The sequence below is a fragment of the Rhinatrema bivittatum genome, chromosome 1 (assembly GCF_901001135.1).
Source record: "Rhinatrema bivittatum chromosome 1, aRhiBiv1.1, whole genome shotgun sequence".
Classification (NCBI taxonomy): Eukaryota; Metazoa; Chordata; class Amphibia; order Gymnophiona; family Rhinatrematidae; genus Rhinatrema; species Rhinatrema bivittatum.
Genome location: NC_042615.1, coordinates 115,844,226 through 115,869,376, shown reverse-complemented (window position 1 = coordinate 115,869,376; position 25,151 = coordinate 115,844,226). Strand labels below are relative to the sequence as shown.

Sequence of the window (25,151 nt, the reverse complement as noted above, 5' to 3'; positions counted from 1 at the left end):
TCTCAATTGAGATATCACACCAGTTTACATTCAGGTACTGTAGGTATTTCTCTATCCCCAGAGGGCTTACAATCTAAGTTTGTACCTGAGGCAATGGAGGGTAAAGTGACTTGCCCAAGGTCACAAGGAGCGACAGCAGGACAGAGAAAAGGAGAATCTTAATAATTTTACTTGTTCTGACTACCAATTTGCCAGTATTAATGCTTTAAATACCTGACCTTAAACTCAGCAAAAATCATTAATCTTCTAGGTTAGATACATTTCCTGAGAATAACTGGGTAATATACTGTAACTGCATGCATTCATCAGGCCGATCAGCGCATCAGTGTACAGTAGGAGTAAGCTGCCGCAGCTCCCCCTCCTCAGAAGCCCTAATAACACCCAGGAAGGCCAGGGTATGTTAATTACAGCCGGACCTCCCTGTGCTGTCTGGCTTTGAAGGCCTTAGCAGCCCCATAGTTGAAAAGCAATTTAACAAACCAGTAAGCTTCCTGTTGCCTGTAGCAACCCTCTCCTTATTCAATAAAAAGAACAACACTAGACTCAAACACTTGGAAGAAACTCACTACAATCAGCCAGGGATGCCCAGAGGGAGCTCAATCTGAGGAGTTACTGCCTGAAAAAAAAATTTTTTTCCAGATTTTGAGGAGACCAAATTTCTTAAACTAAGGTAAGGAAAAAAAAAAAAAAGCTTAATGTATAGGACCTAAAAAGTGAATTTTTTTCTGCTTTCTTTTCTGCCAGTGGGTGGCTGTGTGGTCTGCTTGTGTCTGGCACTATTTTTGCCACAAAATCATGCAGGGACAGTACTGGATTTTGTGCTGCTGTATCTGTGCAGTCATAGTGATGTATTCTTTTATGTTTGTTTAACTGTACAGAGATAACAAGCTTTGTGCCTCCTCTCTCTGCTGCAGGCTAGCCATGGCCAGTCACCTGCTCCCAGTCCCCAGGTCGGGCCTACCCCGGCTTCCTCGTATCCAGCACCCGCTCTCCCTGCTTGGGGACCCAGACACCATTTCTGTGCGCGGTTTCTCCCGGGCGCAGGGCGAGCTGCAGTCGAACAGAGCTCCGAGCACTCCAGAGAAGGGCGACCTAGCACCTATCCTTGCCCCCCTGCAGCAGCAGCACATCCCAGAGGGGATGCAGGTCATAGTCTCTGCCAACCCGAGCAAGATGCGACTCCCCATCTTTGGTAAGTGGTGATTACTATCTGCAAACTTTTTCTTTAGGACTGGGGAGTTTGGGGAAGTAGCTGGAAGAGGGTAATTGTTATTAATTAACTTAAAAAATAATATGAAAAGAATTGTAAAAGCATTATCTTACTGTTTAAGCAATGACGGACTTTAGCTGGTAACAACAGTACAAGCCAACATTTTTTTATTTAATTTTAATGAGAATTGAAACAAATAAAATCATTGAGATTCCCCCTTAACTCCTTTTTAAAATTTCATCCCTGAGACGGTATCAGCATGCTTCAAACTTTGCTATATAACTTTTGCCCCATTATAAATCGAAGTACTGTTGTGCTGTTCATCATCAGAACATGGTGCTGCCATCACCATGATGAAACTGCAGGAAATAGCTACGGAGTGTACTCAGGGAAGGGCATTCTTCCAAAAAGGGATAGGGGCTATAATAAAAGACACACAGCTGCTATTCCAAAACTTGTAAAACAAAAAAAATATAGGATTACAAAATAAGAAAGCAGATCTAGGAACAAGAACAATAAGGTTTCGACAGAGGCAAAACATAAATAGAAAAGTTACTGTTTGGAGCAATCTGGTAAATGCTGGTGCTTTAAAGACGTTTCCTGTCTTGCTTACTGTTGCCTATTGGTAAGGAATACAAAATCTGTATTAAAACTACATAGTTCCATTGTTGCTTTTATCTTAAATGTATATACATTGTAATTGGGTAATGAAATGTGTTCAGGCTTATGAATGGCTAGCACATGGTGTTGTCGTGGTCTGGTCTCTTGGGTTCTATTCATACCCGGGAGCTTTTGGGTTTTCCTCAGCCTGAGATTTACCTAGGGAGGGTGACAAGGGAGGGGGTGCGTTTTCTGCTACAGAATAGTGACAGAAATTGCCCTGTAGCCCCTAATATACCTACCCCTAATATAATCCCTCCTCACCATACCTGGAACTTTTGAATTCCAATCACCCTAAGATTGTCATAGATTACTGGGGGGGGGGTTTGGAAGCGGAGAGCAGAGTTGGGGAGCAAGTAGTGAAGGGGGGAGCAGGGAGGGGTGGTAGTATAAACACATTTTCACTCTCACACACATATAGTACATACTTGTTCTCCCATAAACACTCACTCTTATTCTCCCACACAAGCTATCTCTCTTATCTCCCTCTTTCACACACATGCCTGCTTGCTCACACATAACCATTCTCTCTCATACATGCCAACACCATCTCACACTCTCACACACACACATGCCCATACATACTCTATCTCTCACTCACTCTCATATATAAACTCATTCATCCTCTCACTCCATTCTGAACCACCAGGAGCAGTGGCTTCTTCCTACTCCTTTAAGCCTGATCTTACTCACACATGCTGTCTCTCTCTCACACATGCACTTGGCTCTCACTTTCACATGCTGTCTCTCTTTCATACATACACACTGGCTCTCTCTCACATGCTGTCTCACTCACATAGAGACATAGGTTCTCACTCTCACATGCTGTCTCTCAAACACACAGTCTCTCAACTCTCTCACATACACACACACACACACATACACACACACACACACACACAATCTCTCTCTCTCTCTTTCTACAAGGTCTCCGCCTCTGCATCCCTCCCCCCCCTCCTCTTCTTGGGCTACCATGAGATGGGATCTGCAGTGGCCCTGACACAGACACTGCTCCTTTTCTGCCCATGGATCGATGTGCCTTCTCCTTCCTGCCAGTGCGGCTCCGGCAACTTTTTTCTTCTGGGCCGCATGGGTAGGAAGAAGGACAGACCTGGAGTTTTGGGGTCTCTTTTCTTCGTGTTGTGGTGGGATAGGCTCCACCACAGTGCTGTTGGTCTTCTTACTTCAGGCTGTGGTGGGATGGGCTCCACAATGGCCCTGATGGTCTTCTGAACACTTCAGGCCATGACGGAATGGGCTACACCATGTCCCCACTGGTCTTCTCACTTTGGGCTGTGGTGGGATGGGCTCCACCTCAGCTTCGCCGGTCTTCTCACTTCAGGCCTGTGAAAAACAAAAGGGATGGGATGGGCTTCACAAACGCCCTGATGGTTTCCTGTTCACTTTGGGCTGTGGTGGGATGGGCTCCGCCATGGCCCAATAGTCTCCTGCTCACTTCGGGTTGTGGTGGGATGGGTTATACCATGGCCCTGCCAGTCTTCTAAATTTGGGCCATGGTGGGATGAGCTCCACCACAACTCCAATGGTCTTCCTGCACTGGAGGTAAAAGCTGTGTGCAGCTGCATGAAAAATTGTGTTCAGCCACGCATGCACACATCTTAGAGGGAACAGTGATTTGATCTCAAGCTCTAGGTCTCTAAGTGAGTTCTCAGGTTCTCTGAGACCCAGGTCTCTCACAGAACAAAGTAGCAGTGCAGTAGTGCTTTTAAAAAGAGCCATCGGATGTGCTACAACAGAGTTCCCACAATGCTTTTCTGCCTATGCTGTTAAGGTTCTTGGAGTTGGTGGAAAGAGGGGAGAACAAGAGGGACAAACAGTAGAAAGAAAACAAGGAACGAAAGGCAGAGGCCAACAGGAAGTGAAAGATGGTGGCTATAGTTCACAAAAGGGAGGAGATAAGGATGGGGCACAGTGAAGGAAGAGGAACAGGAAGTGAAAGGACAGATGTGCTTAGGGAGGGAAGACAGAGGCTCGGCACAGAGGATGGAGGAAGAGGAGTACAAACAGGCTTGATGGAGACATGAGAGAAACTGTAGAGAAGAGGAACGGGGAACATGATGGTGACTGGTGAGAAGTATACCTGGGAACTCTCCGGATTTGGCCCGGATACTCTGGAATGCTAAACAAATTGCCAGGTCTCTGGGCCAATGTGAGAAAACTCCGGGTGGGTTGAGAGTGCACCTGCGTGGCCCAGATGACTTTTTCCTGCCCGCATGGGTGTGAATGAGGAAGAGATGACAGTCATATGGTAGGAAGGAGGAAGCAGCAGTGAGAGCAGTGTCCTCCACAGCCGAAAGCAGAAGAAATTTTATTTTCATTTGCGTGGGCCTGAAGGAGAACATTGCTACTCAACCTCGCAGGTCAAAAGCAATTAGAAAGAGGCTGCTGCATTGTCCAGCGGGTGCGAAGGAGGAGGAAGATGCTGATTAGCAGTCCCAGAAGAGAAGAGAAAGCTGTTGCTGCACTCTGGGTCCAGAAGAGGAGGAAGAAGCTGCTGCTGCTCTGTGTGTGTGAGACAGAGAGAGCATGCAAGAACCTATGTGTGCGAGAAAGAGCCTGTGTGTGGGACAGCATGTGAGAGTGAGCGCGAGCTTGTGTGTTTGTGTGTGTGTGTGTGTGTGTATGTGTGAGAGAGAAACAGCATGTAAGAATGAGAGCATGAGTGTGTGTTTCAGGAAGGAAGAGAAAGCAGGTGGAGAGAGAAGAAACAGGAAAACAAAAAAGAGACCATGTAAAAGGAATTGGGAAAAGTCTGAGAAAGAGAACATGGGGGGGGGGGGGGGGGGGTCAACTGATTAGAAAAATAAGATCGGACAACAAAGGTAAAAAAAAGACATTTATTTTGAATTTTTAGTGATTGGCATATGTTATCTTTGGGAATGTGCATTACATATTTGTATTTTGTTCTTTCTTCAGTATACCACTGTTCAGAGTTTGGTTTCTCAGGCTTTCCACTTTATTTTTGTCTGCATGTTTCTGTTTCTAATTTGTAGTCCCTTGTTCTGCATTAGGTAAGGGTCTGTCTATGTTCTGCATTTATAATTGAGGAGCAGTACTTCTGCCGGCATGTAGTTTTTTTGTAGGGCTTTGTAGCAGTACGGCTTGTTCTGTTAACCCCAGTAGGTGGTGTGTTAGTGTTCTCGGGCAAGGTATAATATTATTTACATTGCTGCCATGTCATAGATGAGGCTGCTGCTGTTTGAGTCCTGAGATAGTGCTGATATGGTATGATATGGAAGATTCTAGGACTCTATTTTTGATACTTCTCAAAGTGTTTGGCAGTGAAGGGTTTGCAATTAATGAAATGTGTGTGTGTGTTGAAGAGAAGGAGAACTGAGTGAGTGTGCATGTGTGTGAGTCTGGGGAGTGAATAAAAGGAATGAGAGTGTGTGAGAAAGAGTATGAGAGTGAATATGCAAGTGTGTAAGTGTGTGTGTGTGTGAGAAAGTTTGTATGTATGCTGTTCCAATGTTTCCTCTAAGGGCTGGGTTGCTGTGAGCATAAAATTGATAGGTTTTTTGAATCAAAGAAAGTAGTAATGAAGCCACAGAGTAATGAAGCCAAACGTTTTGGTCACAAGCAAAACCTTTTACATACATCAACTCAATCCTTAGAGGGAACAAAGCCCAGAGACTCTGGGTGAAATTCAGAGTGTTCCCAGGTATGTCTCTGTCTCCCTAGACAGGAGAACAATCTCACTGTTTAGTGATTGCCACCTAGTGGCTGTAGCAGAACAGAATGCAATATCCAAGGAAACTGTGTGAACTGCTTGTAATTCTGCTCTGGGTAGAAATCATAAAAAATGAGGGCTTTGAGATTGCAAGAGAAAGATTGTTTAAACCAAATTTGGTGAGACTCAAATTCACGGCCTGAACCCACTCCCTATCTGAATGAACTTCAGTAGTTGTTATTCTGCAGTGGATCTTGACCTGTTGGTCAAAGCCAAGAAATAGAAGACTTGCAGGCAGAGCAAAAGATGAAAGTCTTTCAGGAAAAACAAAAGTTAAGCACAGGATAGTCAGTTTGTTATTTGTCCCCTAAAGCTGTAGCAAACTATCAGCTTGGGTCGCAGTACCATCTGAGAAATGTTAACCTTACCAGAGTCACATTTTGTGGTCGATTCTGAAAACTATGTATTGTATAACAGGATTATAATTTATATTCTATATAATCTACATGTCATTACAGAAGAAACAAACTGCCAGTTCTTTTATACCACTGTGTATACAAACTGTCAATATGATGGATTGCTTCTGCAATGAAAGTCTAGTTTAGTGCACCAGTAGTCCTTAATCATTGGACATAGAAAACTACAATCTAATTTAATCGCAGAACAACTTTAAGCCAAGAAAAACATCTAAAAGTCTACTTTTGAGTAGTGGCTAGTGAAGGTGAGGTCGTTAAGGGTGATTATAGTTTGTGCAAGCCCCTTCTGGTTAGAAGTAGAAGAAGACCGGCAGGCTCATCTGCATACTGTTCCCAGCATTCCCCGGGAGAGGACTCTAGAGGTCACAGCAAACGATCCAGGCTTCAAATTCCACAGCCCCAGCTTCCAGAGGCCCCACACCCTTTGCAGTAAAAGAGGATCAGAAGGCTCATCTGCATACTGTTCCCAACATTCCCTGGGAGAGGATTCCAGAGGTCATAGCAAGCGATATAGACTTTGAACTCCACAGCCCCAGCTTCCAGAGGCCCTATCCCTTTTGCAGTAGAAGAAGACCGGAAGCGTGCAATATCAAACCTCTCAATCTTTTGAGTGAAGATCAACTTAGTGATGGTTGAAGAGGATTGGTAACTTGTAAGTATAGCTTTGGTAAATCTTAGGATTTAAAAAAGTTTGGAGAGAGGTGAAATAGTGGGATATATTCTTTACAGTTTGTGTGTGACTGAGATAATAAGCAAGCCAGAGGGAGTTAATTCTAGTGTCCCTCCCACCCACCACTGGCTCAACCCTGGATTTTTAGGCAACAGACACTTTCTCATTTAAAATCAATTAGGTTCTTATCTAAATCATACTGTTGCACCAGCCCTTATTGAGAGTTTAATCATCCACTTGTAGGTCACTAGCAGATTAATTAGTGAATACACCAATAAATTTAAATTACTCTAATTCCAACTCCCTTAGCAACCTAAACTTAACTAGGAACTCAACAAAATTAAGATGAATGCAGCAGTCCAGCAACAAGAGGGAGGCTTTCCAGTCTTTCGCATGGAGTGTCACATGTATGATTTTTTTACCCACTGGTGAGAGATTGTATGTGTGCATCTGGTGCAAAGAGCTCCTGGCTCTCAGAGAACAAGTTTGATATCTGGATGCTAGATTGGCAGACCTGGAGGAGCTGAGGCAGACAGAGAAGTACACTGATGAGACCTTCAGGGACATAGTAACCAAGACCAAAATCCAGTCTGGCAGCCCCGGTGCTGTCTTGGATCAAAAAGGTCTCTTGACTAGAGAGCATCATCCTGGTGTAGCAGGAAGCGATCCTGTAGAAAGGGCCTGTTCTCCAGGTGATGTGTTGTCCTCTCACACTGAGAACAGGATTCCCAGGGCTACTGCCCAGGAGGGAAGGTTTAGGTAGGCCTTCATAGTTGGTGATTCGATTAGACACATAGATAGCTGGGTGGCTGGTGGACATGAAGATCACCTGGTAACTTGCCTGCCTGGTGCGAAGGGGGCGGACCTCACACATCACCTACAGGCCGATACAGTACAGTGCGCTCCGGTGGAGTGCACTGTTAACCGGCATTTGGACGCACATTTTCGAAGTGCTAGCTTTACCCCTTATTCAGTAAGGAGTAATAGCGCATCAAAAACGTGTGTCCAACCCCCCCGAGACTAATAGCGCCCAAAACATGCAAATGCATGTTGATGGCCCTATTAGTCATTCCCGCACGATACAGTAAGTAAAATGTGCAGCCAAGCCGCACATTTTATTTTAAGAAATTAGCACCTACCCAAAGGTAGGCGTTAATTTCTGCTGGCGCCGGGGAAGTGCACAGAAAAGCAGTAAAAACTGCTTTTCTGTGCACCCTCCAACTTAATATCATGACGATATTAAGTCGGAGGCCCCAAAAGTTAAAAAAAGTTAAAAATTAAAAAAAAAAAAATTAAACATGGGCCCGCGGCTCGCGGGTTGAAAACTGGATTCTCAATTTTGCCGGCGTCCGGTATTCAAACCCGTGGCTGTCTGCGGGTTTGAGAACCGACACCGGCAAAATTGAGCATCGGCTGTCAAACTCGCTGACAGCCGCCGCTTCCGTCAAAAAAGAAGTGCTAGGGATGCGCTAGTGTCCCTAGCGCCTCTTTTTACCGCGGACCCTAATTTAAATAAAGTTACTGAATCGCGCGCACGGGAGAGCGGGCGCTTGCCCGCTCTCCCGCTTGGTTTACTATATCGGCCCACTAGACAGGATTATAGACAATGCTGGGGAGGAGCTGGCTGTCTTGGTACATGTGGGCACCAACAACATAGGATAATGTGGTAGGGAGGTTCTGAAAGCCAAATTTAGGATTTTAGGTAGAATACTGAAATCCATAACTTCAGGGTGGCATGCTCTGGAATGATCCCTGTTCCACATGCAGGTCCCCAGAGGAAGGCAGAGCTCTGGAGTCTCAATGCGTGGATGAGATGATGGTACAGGGAAGAGCGATTCGGTTTGTAAGGAACTGGACAACAGTTTGGGAATGGGGGAGACTAATCTGAAAGGATGGGCTCCATCTTAACCAGAGTGAAACCAGGCTGTTGGCACTAACTTTTAAAAAGGAGATACAACAGTTTTTAAAATAGAACAAGGGGGAAAGATGATTGTCATTCAGCAATGTATGTTTCGGAGGAATGTATCTTTGAAGGATACTAATGAAAAAGGAGAGTTAGGGCATCTCAATAGAGAGGTTCCAATAAAAGCAATAGTAGTCCATGTGCCTATAAGTAAAGAATCATCTGAGTTAAAGAATTCCAAATTATCCCTATCAACTGAAAAGCTGGTTGTTAATACAAACAAAAACACACTTTGAAATGTCTGTATGCCAATGCTAGAAGTGTAAGAAGTAAGATGGGAGAGTTAGAGTGTATTTATTTATTTAAAGCTTTTATATACCGAAGTTCGTATGTACATTACATCGGTTTACAGTTAACAGATAGCAAAAATGATAGGGGGAAAGAAAGGAGTAATAGTTACATCAAACAATATAAATAGTCGCATTAAACAATATAAAGAGGAAGGTTACAATCTTTGGGGTACATTTTAAGAAACAGCACACGCTTACTTTTGTTCGCGCACCAGGCACAAACAAAAGTACGCTGGATTTTATAAGTTACGCGCGTAGCCGTGCGTATCTTATAAAATCCTGGGTCGGCGCACGCAAGGGGGTGCACATTTGTGCACCTTGCGTGCGCCAAGCCCTGCACGCGCTGCCCGTTCCCTCCGAGGCCGCTCCGAAATCGGAGCGGCCTTGGAGGGAACTTTCCTTCCACCCACCCGCACCTTCCCCTCCCTTCCCCTACCTAATCCACCCCCCCCCGGCCCTATCTAAACCCCCCTTACCTTTATTCTAAAAGTTACGCCTGCCTCTGGCAAGTGTAACTCGCGCGCGCCAGCGGGCTGCTGGTGCGCCATCTCCCGACCCGGGGGCTGTTCCGGAGGCCTCAGCTGCACCCCTGGAACGCCCCCGTGCTGGCACCATGCCCCCCGACATGCCCCCAGGAACGCCCACCTGACACGCCCCGACATGCCCCCCTAGCGAAGCCCCGGGACTTACGCACGTCCCGGGGCTTGCGCGCACTGCCGAGCCTATGCAAAATAGGCTCGGCGCACGCAGGGTTTTTTTTTAAAAGGGTTTCGCACGTACCTTATGCTCGTAACCCTTTTAAAGCAATGAATATGAAACAATAAAACAATAATAATAAAAGGAACTATTTACAAGAGGATTGTAATTGATTGTTAGTGGATGGACGAAGATGGGGAGTTAAGTAAAAGCCTGCTTGAAGAGCCATGTCTTTAATTTCTTTATAAATTTCTGAGAGCAGGGCTCTAGTCGTAGGTCAGGGAGCATTGAGTTCCAGTGAGAGGGGCCAGCAATGGAAAATGCTCTCTCTCTGGTGGAGATTAGATGTGTGAGTTTAGGTGCGGGGATATGTAAGGTGCGGGTGTGGGCGGATCTGGTGGGTCTATTTGCGGTATGGAAGTGTAGGGAGTTGTTTAGCCAGTGTACATTTTGATTATGTAGAGTCTTGTGGACTATTGAGAGACTTTTGTGGAGAATTCTGGAGGGGATTGGGAGCCAATGGAGGTCTTGAAGAACAGGGGTGATATGATAGTTTTTGCGAGTGTTAGTAAGGACTCTGGCAGTGGCATTTTGTAACATTTGAAAGGGTTTGAGGGTGGTAGCAGGGAGGCCTAGGAGGAGGGAGTTGCAGTAATCAATTTTGGAGAAGATTATTGTCTGGAAGACAGTACGGAAGTCGTTAAAATGGAAGAGGGGTTTAAGTTTTTTAAGAACATGCAGTTTGAAGTAGCAATCTTTCATAGTGGAGTTAATGAATTTTTTAAAGTTAAGTTGGATATCAAGGATGACGCCAAGGTCTCTTACCTGGTGTAGGATCTGGGGTGTGGGGTGAATGGAGTTGGTGATAGAGAGAGGTTTAGTAGTCTGGTTATAAGATATAAGAAGGAGTTCTGTTTTGGAGGTATTAAGGGCGAGGTTCAGATTAGTTAGGAGGTGGTTAATTGATGTTAGACAGTTTTTCCAGATTTGGAGGGATTTGGGGATAGATTCAGTGTTGGGAATAGCAATGAATGATGGGAATAGCACTGAATGATGAGCTAGACATAACTGAAATCCCAGAGACCTGGTGGAAGGAGGATAATCAATGGGACAGTGCTATATCAGGGTACAAATTATATCGCAATGATAGGGAGGATCAACTTGGTGGGGTGTGGTACTTTATGTCCGAGAATGTATAGAGTCCAACAGGTTAAAGATCATACAGTAGAATCTATATGGGTAGAAATCCCATATGTGTTGGGTAAGAGTATAGTGATAGGAGTATACTATTGTCCACCTGGCCAAAATGATCAGATGATGCAATGCTAAGAGAAATCAGGGAAGCTAACCAATAATAATGGGAGATTTCAATTACCTATGATAAATCACGTATCAATAACATTTTTTACAATTTTTGTGTAGCATTGCTATTATATGAGAGTTATTTTGTCATACCTTTATATGTATATATTGGACCTTCATACTACCCGTGGTTCGCAAGTATGCAACTTGTAATTTTACCGATACGGGTCTTTTTAATCATCGGTTCACTAAATATGAATTATTTTTCAATAATTTTGCAAATTTGTTTTTGATTTTAAACTGTTTTTATAAAAATATGTGGAGAAAGGTACTTCCCTTGGCTGGCACTATTGTGCTTCAAAATCCATAGTCCGGAGTTTAAGATGCAAGTCCAGACCGACGTGTCTACGTTTCGTGGGCCGCTGCTTTAGCAACTGCGCAAACAATTCACTATGAGAAAAATTCTCTCGATACTGATTAACATAAATCTCCCAGTTTCCTTCCACACCACTTTCTAATTTTCGCTGGACCCTGCCACCATTTTCTTTTGTTAGAAAGTAGATTGTGATAAATTGCAGAAGGACCTTGTGAGACTGGAAGATTGGGCATCCAAATGGCAGATGAAATTTAATGTGGACCAGTGCAAGGTGATGCTTATAGGGAAAAATAACCTATGTTGTAGTCACACGATATTAGGTTCTATATTAAGAGCTACCACCCAGGAAAAAGATCTAGGCATCATAGTGGATGGTACATTGAAATCGTCGGCTCAGTATGCTGCAGCAGTCAAAAAAAGCAAACAATGTTAGGAATAATTAGGAAAGGAATGGTGAATAAAACGGAAAATGTAATAATGCCTCCGTATCACTCCATGGTGAGACCGCACTGTACTGTGTACAATTCTCAAATCTAAAAAAAGATATAGTTGCACTGGAGAAGTTACAGAGAAAGGCAATCAAAATGATAAAGGGGATGGTACTCCCCTATGAGGAAAGGCTAAAGTGTTTAGGGCTGTTCAGCTTGAAGAATAGACAGCTGAGGGTGGATATGTAAGAGGTCTTTAAAATCATGAGAGGTCTAGAACGGGTAAATGTGTATTGGTTATTTACTCTTTCGGATAATAGAAGGATTAGGGGGCACTCCATGAAGTTAGCAAGTAGCGCATTTAAAACTAATCAGAGAAAATTCTTTTTCACTCAATGCACAATTAAGCTCTGGAATTTGTTACCAAATGATGTGGTTAGTGCAGTTGGTGTAGCTGGGTTTAAAAAAGGTTTGGATAAGTTCTTGGAGGAGAAGTCCATTAACTGCTATTAATCAAGCTGACTTAGGGAATAGCCACTGCTATTACTGGCATCAGTAGCATGGGATCTACCTCGTGTTTGGGTACTTGCCAGGTTCTTATGGCCTGGATTGGCCACTGTTGGAAACAGGATAATGGGCTTGATGGAACCTTGGACTGACCCAGTATGGCAATTTCTTATGTTTTTATGTTCTTATCTATAGGCTGCATTCACAGGTCAGATCTTCCTCCTCTTCCTATCTTGCAGGGAGGATTGGATTTACCTTCTCAGCAGGAGAGGACAAGAGGCTAGGATTTCCCCTCTAAAATATACTATCATTCGTGATTGTAATCAGATGTTGTCTGTGATACCTCTACCCTGGAGGTTTATGTGCACTGAACAATCAGATTTTTTATCTCCGCATTCTGCTGCAGGCTAGCTGTGTCCAACCACCTTCTCCCAGCAGCAATCTCAGGCCTGCTGCATCTATCTGTTATCCAGAGGCCACAGTCACTGCACTGTGACCCCAGCCACTATTTTCCTTGTGTGGCATCTCCTGGAAACAGGCCAAGAAGAACTCCTCACAGTCGGGAGAAGGGAGGCCTAGCCCCTACCCTCACCTCCCTACAGCAGCACATGTCCTGCGTCCTTCTCTTGCCAGTTGCAAATAGCTGTAGGGATAGGTACTAGCAGAGAAATATGTCTCTGTCCTCTTAATGAACAGAGCACTGAAACACCACAAGGAAGGAACAACAAGCCTTCGGTCTGCTTTTTACATAAAGAGTTGCATTTGAGTTCACCGGGATCTTCCTGCTGGAAGACCCCTTTACCCTAATTAGCAAGCAGACTGTAAGCCTGTTGTGCTACCACAGACTATACTTCTTCTCAGATACTAGTCTGGTACAGATCTTATGTGCTGGAGTCTTGTGGTTAATACTTGTAAACAGGCTAGAACTACAAAGAATTTTTCTGTTTGCAAAATGAGAGAAGCTGTTTAATTTGTTGTGCATTGTTCCCTAGATACTTTTGATCTATGGGAATATTAACTTCTTTTCAGTTAAGAGTTATTGTAAAAAAAACACTTGTAACGCCCCTCTCAATGTATGTTTGCTTAATGCCAAGGGAGAGGGCTGCACAAGAAGAATAATCCCCACTTGCGCCAAGGATATGATGGGACAGAGTGGGGATTGTGTTTGTGACTCTGGGATAGATAATCCAAATGCCCCTGCTACTCTTTTTTTCTGGGTCCTTGCGATTTGCACCCCAGTCCTGGGAATGGGGTACAGCAAAGAAAATCACCACTCCACTGTAAACACTTAAGGCCTAATTTTAAAAGGCCTACGCGTGCCTATACTGGGAGACACGCGTGTGGCCGGGCCACATGCACGCATTTTCAAAGGCCCGAGGCCAAGCACTTATCTCCCAGTACTTGCAAAAGACCTGCCGAAAAAAGGGCGGGCCAGAGGCGGGGTCTGGGTGCGGTGTGGGCGGGCCAGGACAGGGCCATTAAGTCTCTGTCCTGTTGACACGCTCGCCGGGAACACTGGACCCGTACAACTTACTGCTGCTCCGGTCTGCGGGTAAGTAATAAAACAAAAAAATATAGGGTAGTTAGAGGGGTTTTAGGGGTCGGGGCGGACAGGAGAAAAGGGAGGCAGATTAGTTAGGGGATTTAGGAAGTTCCCTTCCAATCCACTCCTTTATTGGAGCTTACTGGGATGAAACGGGGATTAGGGCCTATCGCGTCGCAGCACGCATCTTGTAAAATTCCCCCACCTTATGCGCACTAGTCGGCATTCGCGCATGCCAAAATAAAATCGGCATGGCTGTGTGCGTGCGCACATGGACGCCCTGCGCTAGTATTAAAATTTCCCTTTTAATGCTTTTACTAGCAACTTGGGAGTAACACAATAGATACAATACTGAAAAGGCAGGAATAGTGGCAAACGTATTCTAACAGAGCAAGTCAAAACAATAAAATGCAGTTAGGTAATGGTAAATTCAATGGAAATTCAAAAAAAAAGCTAAAAACCTGGCTTTTTAAGCAGGCCTTCGCATAAATCTCCCTGCCCATCCCTCTCTGCTCCCTTATCGCAAACCCCTCCTCTTTCCCCTCTCACCCCCCCATCTCCCGCATCACCTTTTTTACCCCTGGCCATTATGGAACTGTAAATAACTGTAATTTTTTCCAACCCTGTTCGACAATTTTTATCTTTGTTACCTATTTATTCTTCCTGCTATTGTTTTTAAAGCTTTACCGGTTCAATGTATTTCTCTTACTTTGTTAATCTGTTCTATGTAAACCGATATGATGTGAAAACGAATACCGGAATAGAAAAAACTCTAAACAAATAAATAAAATAAATACTTAAGTGATGCTAGGTTAGCAATGGCAATAAATATATACGGTATATATGAAAGTTGGGGGCCATGTATTTTAGTGGAAGATGTTGGTAAACAACCACCTCAAGAGTGCTGCTGTTCCCTCATGGGAAAACTCCAGATAAGCTGGAACCCCACCAGCTCTGTAGTGGGTCATTGTATACTTGAATTGGTTTATACTGAATCTGGGACAAGCCGCAGAGTATCTCTGGAAACTTAACTGATGAGCCAGTCTAACAGTTACTGTGGCTGTGTAGATGTTATAATGCAGGCCCACAGACAGAAAGAAGGACCCTCTGTGTGTATTTCTCCTGAAAATGTCAATGTTAGGGACGCCAGCCCCAGGGGCCTTCGGGGCTAGTGTCCAGGGGGTAGCCCTCCGGCCACTCTGAAAGCCCTTTTGGACTACAGGTATGCTTGAGCCCCTGTGCCACAATGCGACCGACACAACCCCGGCGCTAGCCGAAGTCCACGCCATTGGCGGGTGAGCACATCCAGGCACGAGCTAGGCTGAAGCTGAAGACTTGGAGTCCCAACAAGACAATGAACCAGGCAAAGACTGAAGACAAGGAGTCCAGGTGAGACAAGGGACCAGACAACAACTGAGAACCAGGACAAAACAGACCAAGGAAGGAAGGATAAGGCTTCGGAAGAGAAGGCACAGGAACTTCAGAACTGAGAAGACTATGAAACAGCTCTAGGAACTCAGGAGCAGGACCCTGAAAACTTGGAACAGGACACTGGTCTGAAGGCTGAAGTCACCGGAGCGCTGAGGTGGACTGGAAACACAGGACACTGGCTAGAAGCTGACACAAGCTGAAGACACCAGGCGCTGGAACAAGGCAAAGACCAAGTCACTGGAACAGGCTGAAGACCAGAGCTCTGAACCAGGCAGAAGACACAAGGCACTGGAACAAGATGAAGACCAAGACGCTGAACGAGATGCAGACCACAGGAAACAGGAGAACACGGGCGACCTTGGGAAGGCCATACTGGAGAGACAGAAGAGCCCTTTTATAGTGCATCCAGCGAGGACATCATCGGAGGACACCACGGGCCCCTTAACTGAAGAAGAGACATGTGCGTGTGAATAACAATACACTGACAGGAGCGGTGGCATTGGAGGGGGGGGGGGGGGTGTCGGTGGCGTTTCCAGCCCCACTTGACAGCAGAGGCAGAGTCGGGGCCACCATGGGTAAAAGAAGCCGCTCAAGGGTGGGGGGCCTACCCGTGAGCAGTAAACCTAACAGTTAATGTTTGATTTTAAGGTTATTTCTCTCAACTCTGTCCTGTGGAGGAGGGCTCAGACAGCCAGCTCCTGCGTCCAGAAACCTTGGCAACTTTTCTTCTGGACCCTTGGGCTCCTTGTCCCTGTGAAATGGAGGGAGGAAAGGGGAATCCTCCCAGGAGACTGAAACTGCTCTCTGCAGCTGCTATTCAAACACCGTTCCTCCTCCTCTGTTTCTTCCTCTCCAGTTCTGTGTTTGTTTGTTTTATTACTTTTCCTTAGCTCTCACAGGTCTCTGGAAACCAGAAAGCGTCTCTGTGCTCAGACTGCAGTCTCTTTCTGCCTTATTCCCCAGGGACACTGTCCTCCCTTTATATCCTCTTGTCAGCCCTTGTCTCTGGCTCTCCATGGGCTGGGCTCCCCTTCCCTTTGCTTCCTGGATCTCTGTCGAGCTCCCATTCGCTGACTCAAGACCTGGGACCTCCTGGGTTACGTCAGTCTCAGGAAGGGATGGGGGAGGCTTCTTGCTCCTTAGGTCTTACCCTGAAGCATGTGGTTCTGAAAAAGCACCACTGCTGCAGTGAAACGAGTCTGTAGGCACCTACACATAGTTTCTTCTGGTTTCCTTTATTATTTTTCGTTCTTGTAGCAGTAGACTGCTAAAAATTGTGAGTATCTCCCTTTTAATATGCAACTGGGCGTCAGTATAGCAATTCAATAGCACCCGTGGGCCATGCCCAAGCCTCTCACAAATACATGCTCATGGGGGCAGGGACCTGTACTGTAGTACCCTGCCACATCTGACTTCTTTTTTTTTTTTTTTATAACATTTACAAGCCACAATTACTTATTCTTTTTATCATGCCAATCTATGTAATTCATACATTATGTTTCATCAGTAAAACATTGATGGACAGCTCATGGAGATGCCTGCAGCTGCAGGTCCCGTGTGAAAATTGTTGATGGTGCCTCCCCCCACAACTGATCCCTGCTTCTTGTGGGCAAAGGGTAAGGAAGTCAAACTGGGAAGAGGTGGGAGAAGCACAGATTGACATGGATTAGCAGCAGTGGGCACACTCTCTCTCCCCCCTGACTTCAACATTCTCCTAATTCCCCCCTCCCCCCTACACACACATCACTCTTGTGCTACCCTTACAAATATAGAAATACATATGGTCTAGATATAGAAATGCCGCATCTACATTATAAAAAGACATATATTTTTTTTCATTTTCATATCAATCATTTATCGCTGGATACAATTCCCCCACTTATGTGCTAGAAGTGGCATTTGCGTGCACATGCGTGCATCCATCATAAAATCGTGTGCATATGTACGTGTGTTCAACCTATTTTATAACATGCATGCATATACACGCGTTATGTTATAAAATGGCTGTGACCTTTTCCGCGAGCCGGCTTATGCGCATACTTGTGCGCCCGCGTGCTGGTTCTAAAATTCACCTTTATGCATTCCATTTCTTCTTGTTCCATTTATCATGTAATTTTATACTATTGACCATATTCTGGTCAAGTGCTGTATATAAACTCAAGCTAGCTAAACTAAAGTTTAGAGTCACAGATTAGGAAGGACCTCTAAATACAAAATAAATTCTAAAATTTGAAGTTTTACATTTTTCCAATAATGCTGTGGGACCTCTTAAACTTGTTAAAGCTTAGGGCCTCAGTATGTCTTAATATGACCCTGCAAGACACCATATTAAAAAAAATGAAATAAAAGTGACCAGGCATCCCCTTTAAATGGGATGAGGTCTGGCATGCACGCTCCTAAGGAGGAGCATATCAGCTGAGGCTAGCGGCATCTTCCCGCGTCGGAGTGCAGTGGGCCACCGCGACAATGCTGACACAATTGGTCTTTTTCCCACTTCGTTCCCAGTTTGCCTGGGTAAGGGATAGGATTTCCTAACCCCCCCTAGATAAATAGCCTTCCTTTTACCCTGTTAGCCCCGATCCTTAAAACCCTGCTGACTAGCTAAGATTTTTTTTATTTTACCACTTACATGCCATCCATAACAGAAGTAAAGTTATACAGAGGGGATCCTTGTGCGCGTAAGTATTTATGCAATGGATTCATTAAAAAATCCAGGAATACCCAAGCCCCACACGGATCATGTCCATGCCCCACCCCTTTTTTGGCAAAATTTGTTTGTGCACGTAGTGGGAGATATGTGCATACTTGGGCAGCTTTTAATATCCACTCGGTACGCGCTGGCCTGAGATACTTGTGTATCTCCCAGTTTTGGCACACGCAGGGTATTTTAAATTCACCAGATATTTTCAGGGTATGGGCAAAGAAGAGAATGGATTTTAGGTTAGAATTGAAGAAAGAAAAACAGATGAGGCATCTTGGATGTCTAGGGGATGTTTGTGCCAAAGAATAGGACCCAGAAGTGAAAAAGCTTGGATGTGAAGGGTAGTGGGCATGTGATGCAGTGTAGTTGACGCAGCCTCAAGGGCAAACTCACAAGGCCTATGCCGATAGTTGGTGAATGCGCCCTGTAGTAGGACAGTCTGGAGCTTTACCTTTACCAGCCACCTCCCCCGTAGGTTGAGCCCTTGGGTTCTGGCTCCCAGCAGGACTTAGGCAGGTATCTAGGGCGATGAAGATAATTAAAGTCCATAGCACACTGGGGTCAGAGACAGGCCAAGGTCAGGGCAAGCAGCTAGCAAGAGTGATCAGGTCCAGGCAACGGGTCAGGTCCAGGCAACAGGCAGTCATGATCAGGTCCAGGCAAGGGTCTGGGACAGATAGCAAGCAATTATGGTCAGATCGAAGCAAGAGGAAAAGATCCGGAGAGTCAAGCCAAGGATAGATGAAGACACACTGAAGACACTAGACAAGACGGATAGGACAATGAGAGGCTGGACAAGGTGGGCTGGTTGAGGAAGGCTGGAGAAAACAAAGCTGGATGAGGCAAGGCTGGACAATCATCAGGAACACAGGAATCAGGAACGCTAGGCAACATGCACTGCAAGGCAGGACACCCATTGCTGAGGTGAGGTAATGTGGCAAGGTCCTTGCTCAAATAGGCCGGTTGGCCTGATGTCATTGGAGGATGCCGCTCAGTGTTCCCCACCGAGGGGCCCATATAATGGGCACATATGCACATGCACATGTGCCTAAGGAGGTTCTAGGAAGGAGCAGCATGGCAGTGTGTGGGGCTGCGCTTGGCGACGTTGAGGAGGTGGTGGCAACCTGCTGTGGGAGAATGTTGACAGCATCCTAGACTGTTCTTGGCAGCATCGGGACGAGTACAGCAGCTCGTGGGACAATAACTCATAGCAAGATTGCTTATTATGCTGAGACTGGTTTCATGGGAGAAGAAAGCAATGGACCTGTTGTATCTGTGGACCCTTGGACCAAGGCAGGATTGGCTCTACCTACAGGGAGGAGCCCTGCAGGTTTCCACCATCAGCAGGCAGACCCAGGCGATGTATAGACCAGTCAAGACCTTTACCTATACCAGCCCTTGTGCCTCTTGGGTTGATCCTTTGGATGCTGGGGCCAGCAAGACTTAGGTGGGGTCTCTGCTGGTGGCTGAAGCGGAGGTTTATGACTAATTAGGGTCATGGGCAGGTGCCAGTCAGGTGGGTACGAGGTTCAAGCAGTGGTCAAAGGCAGGCAGTGGTCAGAGGTATCCAAGGTTCAGGCAGAGGTCAGTCAGGAAGTGATCGGTCGTATCCAAGGTCCAGGAAGTGGTCAGAGGCAGGCAGCAGTCAGTCATATCCAGTATCCAAGCCGAGGTCAATAGCTGGTATCCGTCCGAGGAAGGAGACAAGGGATGGATAGGCAGGGAGGCAAGGATAAGAACAGCAGGAACAAGGCTGGAGACAAACTGACAAAGACAAGCTGCAGCGACCTGTGAAGTGGAGGCCTAGAGGTGAGAGAGAGGCTGAGGTCCTATAGAGTGTGCATGTGTATGAGAGTGAGTTGAGAGATTGAGTGTGTGCAAGAGAGAGTTGAGAGACTGTGTGTGGGATTGAGAGCCTGTATGGTCGGAGAGACAGCATGTGAGAGCCTCTGTGTGTGTGTGTGTGTGTGTGAGACAGCATGTGAGAGTGATAGAGCCTGTGTGTTTGTGTGAGACAAAATGTGAGAGTGAGAGCTGTGGTGTGTGTGTGTATGAGAGACTGCATGTGAGTGTCTGTGCCTGTGTGTGTGTTTCTGACTTCTTGCGGTTTTCAGTTCAGTTTTTGTCTGCACATTTGTATTTCTACTTTATGGTTGCTCTATTCTATATTTGCTGAGGGTCTGTTTATATTCTGCATGTGTGACTGAGGTGAGGCATTCTCCTAATAGGAAGTGTATTAGTGTTTTAGGGCTTTCGGGGGGTCAAGTCCACACCCAACACACATCACAATAGGCCTAATACCATATGGGTTCCAAGTGTCCTTTTTGCAGGGATTTCTGGTTGGCATCACAGCAGTGCATGTAAATATAATGTAAGCAACATTTTTACCACAGAATACTGTTCTTTGATATTTTTCATGTAAAATATAAATGCAGAACTCTTAACTCTGTGTGTGGACTTGGGCGGGGGATATTGTACAAGGCTATAAGGTTCACCTAGGGCACCTAACACCCTTGCACCAGTCATGGGTTCGGTTGGGGGGATGGTGTCAGTTTTTAGAGTTTGTATCACTGAAGGGAGCTGGATTTTTTTTTGGTGGGTCCGGGCTCAGAGAATGAATGAACAGCTGTGGGGGAGGGGAGAGGCAGCACAGTAATTATTCGCACAGGGCAGCAAAAAAAAAGCTAGCACCGGCCCTGAACAAGATTAATCATGAAGTCCCCTCTAGTCCACCTCCTCTGCTCACACTTCCTTCACATCCCCTTCCTTTCGCCCCTGCCATCCTTTCTTCCTTTTCTGAAATCACTTGCTGTTTGTTCCTTTGATCCCATTCCCTCCCAGCTCTTCAGTTCTATCTTCCCTGAAGTCATCTCTTCATCACCACTGTAAACAGTAAACGTACAATGGGAGAGGTAAGAAGAAAACCAGGACAAAGCCAATCAAATACAGCACATCAAGGAGTAGATTGTGATCAACCATGTCAAAAGCAGCAGATAAGGTCAAGAAGGATGAGGATCGAGTAAAGAGGTCACTGGAGACTTTAGGTAAGAGCAGTTTCTGTGGAATATAGAGGGCAAGAGCAGACAGGAGCAGATCCAGAATGACCTGAGACAAAATAAAGTCAGGCAGCGGAGATACAAAAGGGAGGAGGGAGATGGGATGATAGGTAGCAGGGTGGGTAGAGTCCAGTGAAAGTTTTAGGAGGAGCAGCGTTATCACAGCATCTACTCCTTGATGTGCTATATTTGATTGGCTTTGTGACTCTGCTCTGTCCTGGCTTTCTTCTTACCTCTCCCATTGTACTTTTACTGTTTACTGTGGTGGTTCTTCCTTCCCCATTATTCCATAATAGGGCCCTCTGCCCTGGACCCTCTTCTCTTTTCTATCTGCACTTCTTCCTTCGGTGCTCTGATCTTTTCTCACATTTTCCAGTACCACTTTTATGCTGATGACACCCAAATCTACCTCTCTACATCAGAAATGTCACCTCAAATCCAGTCCCACATTTCAGCCTGCTTGTCTGCCATCACTGCTGGGATGTCCCTCTGCCACCTTAAACCTAGCATGGCCAAAACGGAATTACTTGTATTTCTCCCAAAACCCGCTTCCCCAGTCTCTCTTTTTCTGTCTCAATGGATTGCACTCTCATCCTCCTGACTCTTTCAACCTTGGAGTCATCTTTGATATTTCTTGCTCCTTCTTGGGGCACATCCAAAACACTGCTAAAGTGTATCAGTTCTTCTTCTATAACATCGTTAAAATCCTTTCCTTCCTTTCTGAGCACGCTACCAAAATGCTCATCTACTCTCCTATCACCTTCCTGTTTAGACTTCTTCAGCTTGCTCTTGGCTGCCTTCTTTCTCTACTGTAATTTATTCAAAATTCAGCTGCACGGCTTATCTTTCTTCAACAAGTTGCTACATTGGCTCCCTGTCTGCTTCTGCATACAGATCAAATTTCTCTTACTCACCTACAAATGCATTCAATCTGCAGCTATTTATTACCTATCTTTTCTTCTCTCTCCCCACACCCTTTCTCCTGAACTCCATTCATTGAACAAGATATTCTTATCGGTGCTCTTCTCCTTCTAAACCAACTTCCTTCCTTCCGTATGCCTGGAATAGACTCCCTGAGTTAGTGTCTCATGCTCCCTTTCTGACCATACTATTCCTATCAGCAGTGTTTGATATGCTTAACCCATTCCATTCTCTTACATCATCTTCAGTCCCTTGGCATTACATCTGCAGTTCTTCGGAGGTTTACTTCATTTCTTTCAAATCATTCTTACCGAGTATTTATTGGGGACTCTAACTCTAGTTTGTTGCTTTAAGTCATGGGCAACCCCCAGAGGTCATCACTTTCCTCGGTATTATTCAACATTTATATGCCACTGCTCTGTACAGTTCTGTCCCAGATTGATATCAATTTTAAACTGTTTGCAGACAATATGCAGGTTTTCTTCCCCATTTCCTCATCCATCAATTTAGCTTTTGACAACTTTTCCAGATGATTCTCTCCCATTAGTACGTGGCTGTCTGATAATAATTTAGCCCTGAATCTTAAAAAAAACTGAGATGTTGTTGCTGTCTCATTCGGAGCTTGTTAACTCTCCTGGTAGCTGGTCAGTCAATGGCACCATCATCCCTATTAGGTCTGAAGCTAGAGACCTGGGTATCCTGGTTGACTCCAAGCTTTTCTTACGCCCTCACATTCAATCTTTGGTTAGGGGTTCTTTTCAGAAACTCCATCTACTGCATTCTATTAAGCCATTTGTAAGTTCTTTGGACTTAAAGCAATAGTCATGAATTCATTAGATTATTGTAATTCTCTGTATTTCAGCCTACCAAAATGTACAATTCATGTACTACAATTTATCCATAATTCAGCGGCCCATTTGGTCTGAGGCACACTATTACACACGCACATTTCCCTGATCCTGACCAAACTCCACTGGTTTCCAGTTGATCAACAGATACAGTTTAAAATATTTACATAGATTTTAAAGCCATTAATGGTCTTGTTCCCTCTTCTTTTCCAAAGCCAGTTTTTTGCTGTCCTCCCCGTATTTTGCGTTCTGCAGCAAATAGATTACTGGTAATACCCATGCACAAGCACATTCATTTAACCATATTCTCATATTTCTAACATTGCAAATTACGCTCTTTGGAATAATCTCTGAGATTTGTTAAAACAGAGTCTGACTTGTTACGCTTTAGAAAAATGCTTAAAACCTCTCTTTTATCTAGGCTTTCCCTTCAGTAACATCAAGAGGTCTCAGTAAGGAATAGTGCTATGTCATGCTATGATTGATGATCAGCAACACCTGTTATTGTGTTTATTATTTTAAAGTGTTTTTTTTTATATATTGTGGTTTATTTCATATTTCTAATTTATGTTTGTTAGGTGTATTAATTATCCTAATCTTACCGTTAGTTATCTGTATGTAATTTTGTCTGCATTATGTATGTAATCTTGTTACCCGCTAAAGTCTGTGGGATTAACAAGCTACAAATTTGTTAAATAAATAAATCCATTTAAAAACTCACCTTTTTGAAACTGCTTTTTGCTCTTAAGTACTTCTGTATAATATACTTCTTACAAGTTCTTAGTTTCCATGTTTGTCTTGTCTAGACAATCATGTCTGCTAAGCAGGGACTGTCTCTTATGTGATTCTGTACAGTGCTGCATAGTAAAATCTAGTCAACAGACTAATACCACCAAACTCTCAGGTAAAATTCAATACCGAAAATAAACAAAAACCGTTTGTGTGGTTTCAGTTTGGGAGCCCTTGATAATGATTCTTTTCATCAAATAGATTTGAACATTTCCGTCAGCAGTGAAGATAAGTGATTGTGTGTACTCAAATAATTTTATTCGCAAATAGAAAATTCAAAACAAATTTTTGGGACGTTATTGAGACCAATGATTACATTTTAAATATAGGCAAGGAATCTGTTACGCTAAGTGTTCCTAGTTCTTACAAGGAACGAATATTTAGCAAATGCTTTATAGCCTGAATTATGACGGTCTCTTATGTTAAGTACTGGTTCTGTACACCTTGGTTTGTTTCTTTTGAGTAAAATCTAGCAGCATTTTAAAAATAATAAACAGGAGTAGTAATTTGCACAGAGCTGCATGTATGCAGTAGCGCTATAGAGATGTTAAGTAGTAGTAGTAGTAGTAGTAGTGGTTTTTACATGGTACAAAGTCTTTACTTTGAGTACAAAGTCTTCTTATATATTTGTCTTGATATGGTGTGCCATTTATTTACTTATCTTAATAGGCATTAGTGAAAAAGCTTATGTGGTCTGCCCTTTATTTACTTTTGAGTATATCAATGATCTGACTTTAATGGATCAAAGAACTAGGAAGGAGAAAACCAGTGTTCTCCAAGCTGAAGAGCCCTAACCTGAGTAACCTTTCCTCATTGGGGAGCCCTGCCATCTCCTTTTATCATTTTAATTGCCCTTCTCTGTACCTTTTCTAGTTCTGCTTTTATCAGTTTTGAGATGGAGAGACCAGAACTTACAGATCAGTTTTTAAAATAGAAAACTATGCAAGTTGTTGCCTTCGCCTGGCCTAATCCTGTCCAGGGAATGCCTGCATGAAAATACAGGTAAAAGTTACACATTTTGTGGAACAATGCACGCTGAGGTAGATCTTAAATAAGTACACGCAACCGGCGCGAACAAAAGTACGCCGGATTTTACAAGATACGCGCATATCTTATAAAATCCGGGGTCGGCGCGTGCAAGGCTGCGCAAAATCGGCAGCCTGCGCGAACCGAGCCGCGCAGCCTGCCTCTGTTCCCTCTGAGGCCGCTCCAAAATCGCAGCGGCCTCGGAGGGAACTTTCCTTCCGTGTCCCCCCACCTTCCCCTCCCTTCCCCTATCTACCCCACCCCCCAGCCCTACCTAAATCCCCCCTACCTTTTGTTGTACAAGTTACGCCTGCTTGAAACAGGCATAAATTGCACGCGCCGCCTTGGCATCCCCCGGCACAGGCTGCAGTGCCGGGGGATTCGGGACCGCCCTCCTGGCCCACCCCCGAACGATCGCCACGCCCACGGACCCACCCAGGACACGCCCCCGGACTGCCGACATGCCCCCGGACACGCCCCTCCCGCCCCTTTTATGAAGCCCTGGGACTTACGCGCATCCCGGGGCTTTGCGCGCGCCGGCAGCCTTTGCAAAATAGGTGCACTGGC

At 44.9% G+C, this 25,151-nt stretch overlaps 1 protein-coding gene across 2 annotated transcripts in view; it reads left to right on the top strand.

The window, feature by feature from the left end:
* Positions 1–548: 548 nt before the first annotated feature.
* Positions 549–25,151, top strand: part of LOC115082035 (EF-hand calcium-binding domain-containing protein 6-like) — a 193,115-nt gene continuing 168,512 nt past the window's right edge. For both annotated transcript variants that reach the window (XR_003854082.1, XM_029586330.1), the window contains exons 1-2: positions 549–670; positions 915–1,192. Coding sequence is in view for 1 of the 2 variants with exons in the window: in XM_029586330.1 (XP_029442190.1) it covers positions 922–1,192 (271 nt within the window). In the remaining variant the exon portion in view is untranslated. The remainder of the gene's footprint in view (positions 671–914; positions 1,193–25,151) is intronic.